General features: G+C 51.4%; 1 protein-coding gene across 1 annotated transcript in view; it reads left to right on the plus strand.

The window, feature by feature from the left end:
* Nucleotides 1-12,199, plus strand: part of LOC104466180 (myeloperoxidase-like) — a 27,232-nt gene that overhangs the window by 982 nt on the left and 14,051 nt on the right. Inside the window, exons 2-8 of the mRNA XM_010079525.1 lie at nt 628-721; nt 1,604-1,779; nt 3,292-3,415; nt 5,180-5,309; nt 6,458-6,664; nt 7,630-7,945; nt 10,335-10,495. Coding sequence (XP_010077827.1) covers nt 628-721; nt 1,604-1,779; nt 3,292-3,415; nt 5,180-5,309; nt 6,458-6,664; nt 7,630-7,945; nt 10,335-10,495 — 1,208 coding nt within the window. The remainder of the gene's footprint in view (nt 1-627; nt 722-1,603; nt 1,780-3,291; nt 3,416-5,179; nt 5,310-6,457; nt 6,665-7,629; nt 7,946-10,334; nt 10,496-12,199) is intronic.

The following is a 12,199-nucleotide window of genomic DNA, read 5'->3' on the forward strand; positions in this document are numbered from 1 at the left end:
CAGAGGCTCCCACCAGAGGCTGTCCCCTCCTGTTCCGTGACTCACAGCGGCAGATGCTGGGGACACAGTTCATTTTTGGGAGCTCCTCCAAGCCGGAGGGGAAGCAGAGAGGGTGACAGTTGACTGCAGATCAGACTGGGGAAAGCAGTGGGGAAATGGGGCCATGTATCCTTCTGCCTCAAGGTGTAAGGGGATATATATGAGCTTTGGCCAGCTGGTGTCATGGGGAAGGACCCAAACTCACCATAGGGATACTGGCAATGTGGGTATAACCAACCTGGGATAAAAAGTGGGGGAGGAAAGACAGTGATGAGAAAAAACCAGCAGATGAGAGCTCTTAATGCTGGGCTCTTAGCGCTTGTCATGGCAGCCAGCGGCATCTGTGCAGGATCTCCGGAGGCAACTATGACCAGAGGCACAGAAATAAGATGAATCTCCTGTGAAATGGCAGGAGGGATGATGCCAACACCTCTCACGGTGGCTATTTGAAGCCTCCAGTGATGAGAGCGAGCAGCAGCAATCACTTCCAGCACTGCTGGAGTGCATGAAGAGAACCCCGCTGCAGCTCGGGGATGCTCCCGGCTGGGAGACAGCACTCACCTCTGCTCTTTCCTTTCCCTTGCCAAGATCTGCCCGAGGAGCTGTCGGACGCGTCCCTCCTGAGCAGCGTGGACGAGGCCAAGCGGCTGGTGGATGCAGCCTACAAGCGCACACGCGACCGGTGAGAGCCGAGGCTGGGCTGGGGGCACACACCTGCACCGTCACCGGCTTTTCCTCCTCGCTTCGGCAGAGCGGGCAAGGGTGCGAGGTCCTCCGGGAGCACGGTGGGCTGTCATCCAACATGTTCCCTGCCTTCACCCTGCTTTTTCACCACATCTCCAGTCTGCTGGGTCACGAGGAGCTGTAGCTCTGTCCTTGCATGCCGTTCCTCCCAGCTCAGTGTCACTTGGCTCTCCTTCATCCCCCGGGGATTCTCCAAGGAGGAGCAGAGCCAGCACAGGCTCCTGCTGGTTTCTAGTGGTTCCCTGCTGGGAGGGAGCAAACTGCTGTAGGATGCAGCAAGGACATTGTGTGGGACCTGGCAGGAAAGCCCAGCTTTTGCCACCATGGGTTGGGAGCGTGTGGCTTCCTACGAGCCCACACACATCCTCCTTCAATAGCTGTCCTCCGAAACCCCTCGCTGGCTTAGGGACCCCTCCATCTGAGAGGAGGCTCCAGCAGCAATAAGGGCAGGTGAACTGGAGATGTTGGGGACCTCTGGATGGAGACTGGCACCCACAGACATCGATGAGCTGGGTAACAGTGGGTGAGGTTTGGTAGCCTCAAGGATGTGAAGACCTAAGATTTGTCTTCTGGCCGGTGGAGCTGGGCAATCTGATTCCCTTCCCACAGCTCACTCTGCTCCCCTGCTGAGAGTGGTGGGAGCAGCCCCAGACTCTTCCAGTTGCTGTGCAGGGAGGTAGATGACTCTGACCTTCTTCACAGTTCAGACCAGTAACACACCAGCAGAGCTGGCGTGCCAAATGCTCAGGTGTGTCACCTGCAGGACTCTTGGCTTTGACCCATTTCAGTCCTGCACATTTTGTTCTATTCTCCCTTGCAGCATAAAGGAGCACCTGCAGGACGATGCCTTGACCCCTGTCGAGCTTCTAGGATATTTCAAACAGCCAGTGGCGGGGACTCGGGCTGCGGTGCGGGCTGCAGACTACATGGAAACTGCCCTGACCCTCCTCAAGGAGAAGCTGCGATGGGCTGTGAGGGGGGACTTCAATGTCACAGGTAAGGATCTCACCTGCTGGGAGGAAGGCAGAGGAGGAAGACATGGGGTTTGGTCACTGGGATTGGTGGGGCTTGGGAGGAGGGAATGACAGGGGTTATGATGACTCCAGTCCCCCCTGCCCTACTACAGTGGGGCAAAGCTGAGTTATTTTTGTGTGCTCTCTTTCCATCTTTAAAAAAATATTTGGGGCTTTATCAGTTAGTGAAAGTGCTTTGTGCATTTCCCTGGTTCTTTCTGCAATATAGTGATTAATGTACCAATGGGTCAAAGCTGGGGAGACTTTGCTAGATAATATCCTTTTGCTCAAGTAGGGAATGAGCAAACACAGAGGACGTGACCCGCAATAGCTCAACCCCAAGGTAGGCAGTTTTTCTGCCAGACTTCAGCTGGCAGTAGTCAAAGTCCCTGCCCGATTGTTCTGCGTGGGGAACAGGATGCTGTGAGAAAGGCACAGAGAGAGGATGGGATGAGAGCGATGTGAACGGACGATTCAGCACATGTCTTGAAGGAGGCGGCAGTCCTGGCCTCCGCAGGACCGTCTGCCGGGAGCAGAAGGCAAACTAGAGGCAGTGACAGAAACAGTTCTGGGAGGCACAGGGAGGGCTCCTGCCATGTAAAGATGAACTCCTGGGGATCCCCAGCATTCCAGCAAAGCACTGGCTGGCCAAGACACACGTCGTGGGGTGATCCAGCATCGCTCCAGCACCGGGTGAGCAGGAGGAGGGAGCTGGGCTGAGTGTGCTGGGCTCCAGCCTCTCCATCCAGGAGCGATGCTCCAGCGCTGCTCCAGAGACCTGGAGCTCCTGGCTGCCACCTCTCATCCACCTGCCCAGGAGCATGCAGTGGATTCTTGAGCCATGCTGTGACCCAAACTGTTGGTGGCAGCAGTGCCTAGGAAACCTCCAAGGGACTCAGGATGTGGCGTGCCAGCAGCAATAGCCAAGAAGGATTTGCTGGTTGAACTGGGCCACTTATCTCTCGCGCATGGGGAAATCTGCATGGTGGAAATGGAAAGCCAGCGTCCCCTTGTGCCACCCAGCCGCTTGATGGTTTCCTCTCCAGGCAGCGCTGAACAGTGGTGATGCACGCTGGTGGCTGCTTCACAGGGGGAAAAATCTTGTAGCACACCACAAGGATGTCTGTAGCTGTCAGCAATTTGTGGTGAAGGTAAAAAGGGAGGGGAGAGGAAGGAAAATGCATTGCTAATAGTAGAAAATCATTCTGCTGCTGCACAGCCCTACCATGTAATTAGAAGTAAGATTTGACCACAACTTTTTGGGGTTTAATGCTTTCCAAACCAGAAAAAGCAATCTGCTCTAGAGAGCATCCTCAGCACATCTTTGAGCAGGAAGACTTTAAAGCATAGCCTTGTGTGCTCTTCCAGATGATACTGTGATAGGAAACCATTTCATGCGTACAAGAAGGAAAACTTTTCCTGAGCCCAGGAGGCACCACAGACCCAGCAGGGCCAGTGTGTTCCTGCGTATTTATTCTCTGTTGTTACCTGGCAGACTTGCTGACACTGGCTCAGCTGGAGATGATTTTCAAGGCAAGCGGATGTGACCAGCAGGATAAGAAAATAAATTGTGTCGCTTCTCACCGCTACCGAACGATCACTGGCGAGTGCAACAACAGGTGAGGGGGCTGTGTCACCAGGAGGATGGATGGGTGGGTCCCCCATCGGTAGAACGAGACCCACGGCCCCAAGGATGATCCATGTAGGAAGCCTTCTTTAGGGTTTTACACCCCACAGTGTTGTTTCCTAGATGTGGGGGGATTTTAATTACAGTCTTGCTTCGAGGGTTCTTGGTGTTGTACATGAACCAGCTCTTTGGCCAAAGTGTCAATAGCTCTGTGCTGGGGACTGACCCTCCAGCATGGGCTCTGTCATCGGGCTGCACCTCTCTGCCTTCTCCTGGGATTTGTCCGGTTCTGCCCCTTTGCAGGATCTCAAAGGGCTTCCTGACCCAAACTCACACAGGGGCATCATCTCTCCATCCCCATGCCCCACCTTGTGCCTTGGAGGGAATCTGGGCACACGGGCTGGGAGAGAGCACCTTCTGCATGTCCCATGGCTGGAAAAAGTGGAGGGGCACGACTGTAATATGGGGTAGGAAAACTATTTATAGGTTTATTTCTAGGTATATTTATTTATTTATGGGTTACAAAAACTATGTATGATGTGAAATTGCACAATCCAAATTAACTCACATCTGTCTTTGGCTAGAGGCAAAACACCAGAGCAGAAAAATGATGCTCCACTGTCAGACAAGAGCTTTCTCTGAAGGAGATGAGGCACCTTCTGAACACATAGAAAAGCACCACTTTTCTGACAAAGTGAATGAGGACACAGATCAGTTTGTTCTTGTTCAGGCTTCTGGAAAAATGGCTTATTTAACTCTTCTTACCTGTAAAATGAAAAAAATCGACTCATAAGTCCTTACGTTAGTACCAAAACATCTCTCACCCTGGCTTCCTTCAGCAGATTCTCTATAAGAACACCCAACCCAGGTGTATCCAGACCTTTCCTAGTGTAATGAAAGGGAAGCTGTGCTGAACAGCAGAGAGTTTTAAAAGAGACATTCCCCATCCCTTCCCTATTTCCAAGATCCTGGCGGGCAGAGCATCTTCTGGGGGTACCTTAGGCACAGGAAGGAATTCAGACAGGTCTGCCTGCCTCCGGGATGCTTTAGCCTCCAGGTATCTCTGCAAGAAGCAGGGAGAGAGCTACCTGCCTGCTTCCATTTTCAGAAAGTGGAGCTGAAGCAGACCCTGAAGCCCTGGACAAGGTGGGCTCTGCTGTGCCCTGTGTCCTTCCAATGCTTGTCCCTAAGCAGTGTCACACTCACAGTGGAACAGGGAACACACCTCATACATGCACTCGAAAATTAAATATGTTACTAGTCTAATTAAGGCTTTAACGGTCTAATCAAGCTATAATAACCACTTAGTCCAATTACAGCATCGCGATGCTCACAATCCAAATCACCCCATTTCTATTAAAGATGACTGGCAAGACCGTAAAGTGAGCAGGCGTAAGTCCCTGCCCCTTTTCTCTGCTGTTAAGCTCTTCCCTTTGTTTTCCACCCATGGTCTGAGGTCGAGGGCCCTTCTTCAGGCTGGATGACACAAGGAGTCGCCAGCAACCTGTCTTCTTGCCTGGGAGAAGCTGAAGCTCGGTGTGTATTGTAATTGCTGTTGCTGTTATTGTTAAACCTTATTGCTAGCACTTGGGTCACCCAGCCCACAGGGCTGGAGGGCTGCAGCAGCTCCCTGGATGTTGTACGTCGCTGTGATCCCATACCAAGGTTCCCATCTCTCTCCATGTCCGTGAGCTCTCGGCCCTGCCAGGATCCTAACGCCACTAATAGTTTGCTGTTCTTCCGCTCGCTCTGGCAGGAGAAACCCGTCGCTGGGAGCTTCCAACAGAGCCCTGGTCAGGTGGCTGCCAGCAGAATATGAGGATGGCGTGTCAGTGCCCCATGGCTGGACGGAAGGAAAGCGTTTCTCTGGGTTCCCCTTCCCACTGGTAATGTTTGTAACAGTCACCTGAAAGTGCAGCATCAGGGCTTAGGGGTTGCCAGCGCTTGGATAGATCACAGGCGTCCAAGTGCATGTCCACCAGCTGCATGGTGGTGATCAGGAGGAGGAAGTGAAATTCACCAGCTTCAGCTTGATCATATGAGACTCTCCATGGTGACCTAACAGAAACACTTTCTAACTCCCAAGCTTTCAGGAAAAACAAAGGAAAATTAATCTGATTGCTGCAGAAGCACGGGATGAAGAAAGAATATCGCAATGTGTTCTTTTAAATTGAGTGCACTTAAGCCAAAATAATTTACTCACCTTTTTTTTTTTTTATTTGGCTTGTGGAAGCTGGTTGCCTCCTGAAAAGCAATATACCAGAGGATAAAATGAACAAGTGAATCTCCAGAATAAAAAAATATCCAGCTAGAAATTCTGTGTGTGGGTCCATGGGTGGGATCTGTGGGGATGCATGTGGCTCTGGTGGTGCCTGGGTGGGAGCAGGGACACTGTGGTGTGGCTTCTGCTCACCTGGGCTTGGTGCAACAGCAGCACCAATGAGGAGCCCTGTGATTTTCTGGGTTGTGTGCCTTATGCTTGTGCTTTATTTATGCTTCCTAACTCTGCTCTACAGCACAGTGTCAGGGCGTGAGCAGAGTTTTGACCACTTTTTCTGGAGTAATACGTGAAGGAAGAACTGGTGGGAGGAATTGTGAGGGATGGAGAAGGGATGAGAAGAGAAGAGGGATTTGGGGGAGTGTCCTGCTGGAAGGGATTTACTGAGAAAACCTTCAGAAATTCCCAAAGACTTTTTTTTTTTTCACTTTTCTATTTCAAAGAGTTCTTTTAAAATCTTTTGCCTCCCTGTCCCAGGCTATTCAGAATGGCTCTTGCTCAGCTGCTTCTGTATGTCCATCAAGGGATGATGCTCTTGGCTTAGACCCTCAGAAACCTGGCTAAAGCCAGAACAGCACGATGCTCAGCAAAGGGAGCACTCAGTAATGCCTTCCAGCTCAGACAGAGATTTGGGTTATTTCTGTGAAGTATAAGGAATTCAAGCTTTGTGAATTTTTGCTGATGACCCAGTGAACTGATGCACCCATTTGCACAAGTGGTTTCCTGACGCAGGTGTTCTGCCTCCATCCCCTGCAGGTTCGAAAAGTGTCAAACGAGATTGTCCGCTTCCCTCCTGGGGACCTGAGGCTGGACCAGCAGAGATCACTCATGTTCATGCAGTGGGGCCAGTTTATTGACCACGACCTGGATTTCAGTCCCGACACTCCAACCAGAGTCACCTTCAGTGGCCAGGTGGACTGTGACACCAGCTGTGCCAAGCAGCCCCCTTGCTTTCCCATAAAGGTACAGCCAGCCACCTTCTTGCAGGGAAGAGGGGGAGAGGGATGCTCCAACCAGGAGGTGTTGGTGGCCCTTCCAGTCCTTGGCCACGGAGAGCAGGGCAGCCCAAGGGAGTCAGACCACTCTCTGTAAGCTGGCAGAGCTGGGTCCCCAGGGCTGTCCCCTGATGTCAGGCACAGTCATAACCTGTCTTTTGCCTGTTTCCAGCCATTTACCCATCTCCCTCAATTATATGGCTTTGCTTTGGAGGTATGGTGCAAAGGCAACATGTCGATGCCTGGATTACAGTCAGTGTGTCAGAGACAGGAGCTGATGGGTGTCAATACCCAGCAAATCCATGCCCTTTTGATGGTTAAATGCTCAGTGGTGCATGGGGCAAGGAAGTGATGAGTAGTAGTGTAGTGGCTAAGGCATTAGCATGATGGTCACATTGCAGCCTCCGCTCCAGTAAATGCTTGAGGATGCACATGTCCACCCCGCAGCCCTGCTCTCCTGCCTTGGAAGATGTACCGCAGCTCTGGCTCTCCCACGTACCCACATGTCCTTTCAAGGAAAACTGTGAAGGGATGGAGCATCACTGAGTATTTGCCCAACACACATTTGAGAATGCAAGCAGGGTTGCAAGTTCTGGGTGACAACGGTCCACAATGCAGATACGGACACCAGACTCCAACACGAGATATGAACATCAGAGCTTTTAAGATTCAATCCGATATGTGTATATTTGGGGGAAAAAGTTTAGGTATCTGTAGGACTTATTAAAATTTAGGTGTCTCCTGGCTTTCATGCATATTTGGGACTTGGGCAGGACAATCTGACCCTTCATATCTGGGATTTCTGACTGGTCTCCACGATATCTAGCATGTCTTTGAAGTGGCTCCTGCCTGGCTTTTCTTCGGGCTGTAGTAACACAGCAGAGTTTCTGCACCCCTGAAGTGGTGCTGAATTATTCTTTTATCTGCCTGCAGATCCCCCCCAATGACCCACGAATTAAAAACACAAGAGACTGCCTTCCTTTCTTCCGCTCGGCTCCTGCTTGTACCAGCGGCAGAGCGATTCGAGACCAGATCAACGCGCTCACCTCCTTTCTGGATGGCAGCGTGGTGTATGGCAGTGAGGTGCCCTTGGCCAACAAACTGAGGGATCGGACCAACCAGCTGGGCTTGCTGGCTGTTAACCAGAATTTCACTGACAGAGGGAAGGAATATATGCCCTTTGACCGCATGCAGAAGGACCCTTGCCTTATAGTCAGCAGGGGAGCTAAAATCCCTTGCTTTCTTGCAGGTAAGAAGTCCAGAGCAAACAATTCCACCAGCTCTGGTTCATTTCTTTAAGTGTTTGGTTTTCTTATTTAAGTAGAAAATGGAGCATAGCACAACATCATGGCAGACTGAGACAGGCTGTGCTAGGTAGGAGAAAGGTCTTCACCACCTCCAAGTCTTCCTTGTGGCTAAGCTGTCCCGTCTGTGCGCACAGCCCCCGTGTAGGGTCCAGCGAGCACATCGGGCTGCTGGAGGTGACCTGGGGACCAGGGCCACGATAGAGCTGAGCAAACGCAGCAGTAGCAGACTGGCCTGAAGGCAGTGGCTTGTCCAAACTTGTCCTGTGGTGGCTGTCTGTCTTCCACCAGGATGGGTACCGGTGTGTTGGTGCTGGGCTGGGTCACGCTCATGAAACATTTCCCTGTGCTGCTGCACATCGGTGCATCTGCTGCACTGCGAGAGGAGCTCAGATCCCAGCCGGTCCGAGAATGAGACTAACTGCAGACCAAGGTGACTTTGTAAGATGTGTCCCCACCACTGAGCATGGGGGAGTGCACGGGCAGCACGCTGGCCAGGACATCAGCACGAGCCTTTATCCCACGGAGACAGCCTCCTGCTCCATTTACCCATTGGCACACTTTTGGTATCCTCTTGACCACTCCTTCAACCCAAACTAACTCCTTTTGTCCTGCTCACAGCCTCCCAAAGCCGTGCCTCCCCTCCAGCCAAAACACTGCCCAGCCACCATGGCCCTTCCCATGGGTCTCCTGTCCCCAGCGCATGGGGCCAAAATAACTGACCTCCTCCTGGTCTTGCTCCCCTCTCCCTGGCCCCTGCCAGTGAGGACCAGGATGTTGCCACAAGCCCACAGGACCCCAGAGAGGGATGTTTCTGATACACCTTGTGAATTAACCTCTTACTCCCTCTTTTTTATTTTTGGCCAGCAGGACCTGGCTGACTCCTGCTGGCTCTGGCCATGCTGGGCTGCTCTTGGCACTGCTGGGGAAAGCTTGAGGGCACAACAGATCTCATCTGCTGTGGAGCTGATTTCTGTTCCCTTGGCCCAAGCTCCTCTGGACAACATCCCCACGGTCCTTGGACCTGGTGGTGGGACGGGTGGGAGAGCTCTGCTTGGTGTCATCCTCCAGCACCTTCCTTTCAAGCTCTTGGTGTTTGGTGTTTCCTTCAGCCTCTCACACCTCTCCATCTGTCCCACCCGCTGTTCCATGTCGTCAGCTGCTTCCCCAGTTCTGTGCAGGTCTCTCCTTGCTGAGGAGCACTTGGGACCTCTGGCCAAAGGTGGGTGCCCAGCGAGGAGTGGGACGAGCAGGCGTCGGGTGCTTCCCAACCTGGGCTCCAGCCCCCAGGACTCTGCAGCCGGGGGGGGTGGGAGCAGTCGCTGTTCCGCAGCTGGGGACACAGCCATCAATGCATTTACAGTGAACAGTTCAGGCTGGCTCGGAAGCTCCTTTGAAAATTCAGTGTCTTATTTGTGACTTTTCTGGTTCCGGAGAACTGGGGAAATGTTACATGTGCAGTAACAGGGTTCAGCTGTTTCCTGCTGGAGCTCTGCTGGACGCCCTGGGTGGATGCATTCCACTCAAGGAAACCTCACAGTGCTGCTTTTGTTTCTTCTTCCGCAGTCTCTTACAGACAGCCTTTGACAGTCGATGAAAAGGGCTCTGTGCTTGATGCCAGAGCAAATCCCTCTATTTACTATGGGACTAGGGGAGTAAATACGACATATTTACTTTTCTCTGAGTGCCTCTTTATACTCTCATCACCTGCTTGCTTTTGGGTTTCCTGCCTCAGATGTTTGAAGAAGGATTTAATATTTCATTGTGATGCCGTTCGTAATTTATTCCTTCAAGTTGTGACTCATTTTGCTTTTACTTTTACTCACCAGAGAGCTTGATTGTGACTGTCATCTTACTTTGGCCGTAGTTTCAGCTGGTTGGAAGGATGCATTCTGACTTTCAGAGCTCTCTTGGCCATCCCAACTTCCCTCTGCTCATTTTAATTTCTCTCTTGATCTGTGAGACTGTCCCCCCTGGAGAACATCTACTTCTATTTCGCTTCTTAAGTTAATGCTCCTTGCCTTTATTTGAAAAAAAACCTTCCCCATCTCTCTGTGATGCTGAGCACAACCACGGTGGCATCTTGGCTTTTGTTGCCTCATCAGAAATTTGTCTTTTCACCAGTACTCTCCAACCCTCGGGGCCGAGACCCTGGTTTCCTTCTCCTCCTGTGCATTTCGTACCCATCTTCTTCACAACGCAGATAGCGAGACATCTAGACATTTCTCTGTGTGTGCTTCCCAGTGGGACATTCCCCTCCCTCCGGTGGGAAGCGGCCAAGCACGGGCAGGTCACTGGCAGCACAGGTCTGCTCACTTGTGGTTCTCCTCCCAGGTGATTCCAGAGCAAACGAGATGCTGGGGCTGGCGTGCATGCACACGCTCTTTGTGCGGGAGCACAACCGCCTGGCTAGAGCGCTGAAGAGACTAAATCCCCACTGGAATGGAGAGAAGCTCTACCAGGAGGCACGGAAGATCCTGGGTGCCATGATCCAGGTACCAGCCACCGTGTCATCTGTCCTGGCTCTGCTGCCTTGTCTTGCACTCTCACAGAATTAGTGGGATGGGCTTTGCTAGTCGGGGTGGGGGGGGAGGTCCAAAAAGTGCAGTATTTTGGAGGTGAAAATGACCAAATTCTTTCCACCAGCCCCTTTCATCCAAAGCAAAATCACATGGCGATATCTGAAATAACAAGCACAGAGGGGTCCCCCCAAATCCTCAAGGATTGTCCCTCTGCTGTTAAATTTCCAAATTGCTTGATGGGTTTTTAACTGCACATTTTTGTTTTAGAAACATGAGGACAGAAAAGTCAGAGGAAAATTTTCTGACCAATGTTTGGTACCAGATAAGAACGGTACCGGAGATTTGGATTAAAATTCCTCTGGGTTGTGAGTCTCCTTGTCTCAAGAAGCCCCATGTGCTGCTGGGGGCAACCAGCCATGGCATTCCTCTGTCCTTACAGCTTTGGGGCAAAGAGCTCCTCAGGATTGTGCTGCACCACACACTTCACCCTGGATGAGATCCTAGGGTCACAGAAGTGTTTCTGTGCTTGGAAGGGACCTCTCAAGGTCTGTTGTCCAGCCTCTGGTTTGGAGCAGCACCAGCTTCAAAGCCAGACGAGGTTTCATAGTCAACAGAAAAGGCCAGCTCCTGTGAGAGAAGAGACATGGGGTTGCCAAAGGCAGTGCTTAGTCATACGTGATTGGAAACCTGTCTTCTGAGTTGGCTCAACAAGCAAACAAAAAAACCCAGGAATATCAAAAGGTTTAAGTTTTTAAAACCGTCAATTTAAATATTATAGTATTGTTGAACAAACATGTCGGGTAAGCCAATGTGGAGAGACTCAAACAATTGTACTGAAAACATTGTCTCCATCATCGTGTTTAGATCAACGGTTTCATCTTCTTGCAATTTTTATAAAATTAAGAGATTTTTCACCTGCTGACAAATAATTTTATTTTTAAAAATTATATTGTGCAGCCTCCTCAATATCTCAAAGAGACATGGCACCAGGGTTGTAAACCTTGAGTGTGGGAGTACTAACACAGCTGCCCATGGGTGGTGACACCATCTGTGCCAACACTGTTGACTTTTTCTTTGTCATCTGAAGCACGTAGGGTGGGACGGAGGAGGAAATGCAATTCTACCTGACTGATGGGAATGGCCTCTACTTATAGGACAAGGAGGGAATATTTGTGAGGATTGGCCAGGCTTTCATCTTGCTCTGCCCTGCCAAGCTGTTGAGGCAGGGAAGAGCATATCTGGGGACACCTGAGTGCCAAGTCTTCAGCTGCAACGGGCAGAGGATCCCCATGCACAGGCAGAGGATGAGTGTGGGTCAGGCATGAGCAGTGTCTGTGCTTCCTGATGTTCCTGGAGCAGTTATCTCCACTTGGCATTTTCATGCAGATCACTTCATGTTCACATGAAGCTCATCACTGCTAGAGAGTGTGGAGATCCCACCCTGCGTGGCTGGAGGGGCCCAGGCAGCAGCCTGCAGTGCCTGTGCCTGGAGCCTGGGGCATGGTACAATGGCCAGCTGCAGAAGAGGCTTTAACCACGGCCACAGAGCTGAAGAAACAAAAAAAGTCACTCAGCAGTGCCAGAAGGGCTCCTCACAGGGCTGATGAGGTGAAAGAAAGATTGGTCCTGGGGAGTCTCTCTGCTCCACCGCTGTGCTGGCAAAATCTCCTACAGGAA

Source organism: Pterocles gutturalis, unplaced genomic scaffold (genome assembly GCF_000699245.1).
Source record: "Pterocles gutturalis isolate BGI_N339 unplaced genomic scaffold, ASM69924v1 scaffold8944, whole genome shotgun sequence".
Lineage (NCBI taxonomy): Eukaryota > Metazoa > Chordata > Aves > Pterocliformes > Pteroclidae > Pterocles > Pterocles gutturalis.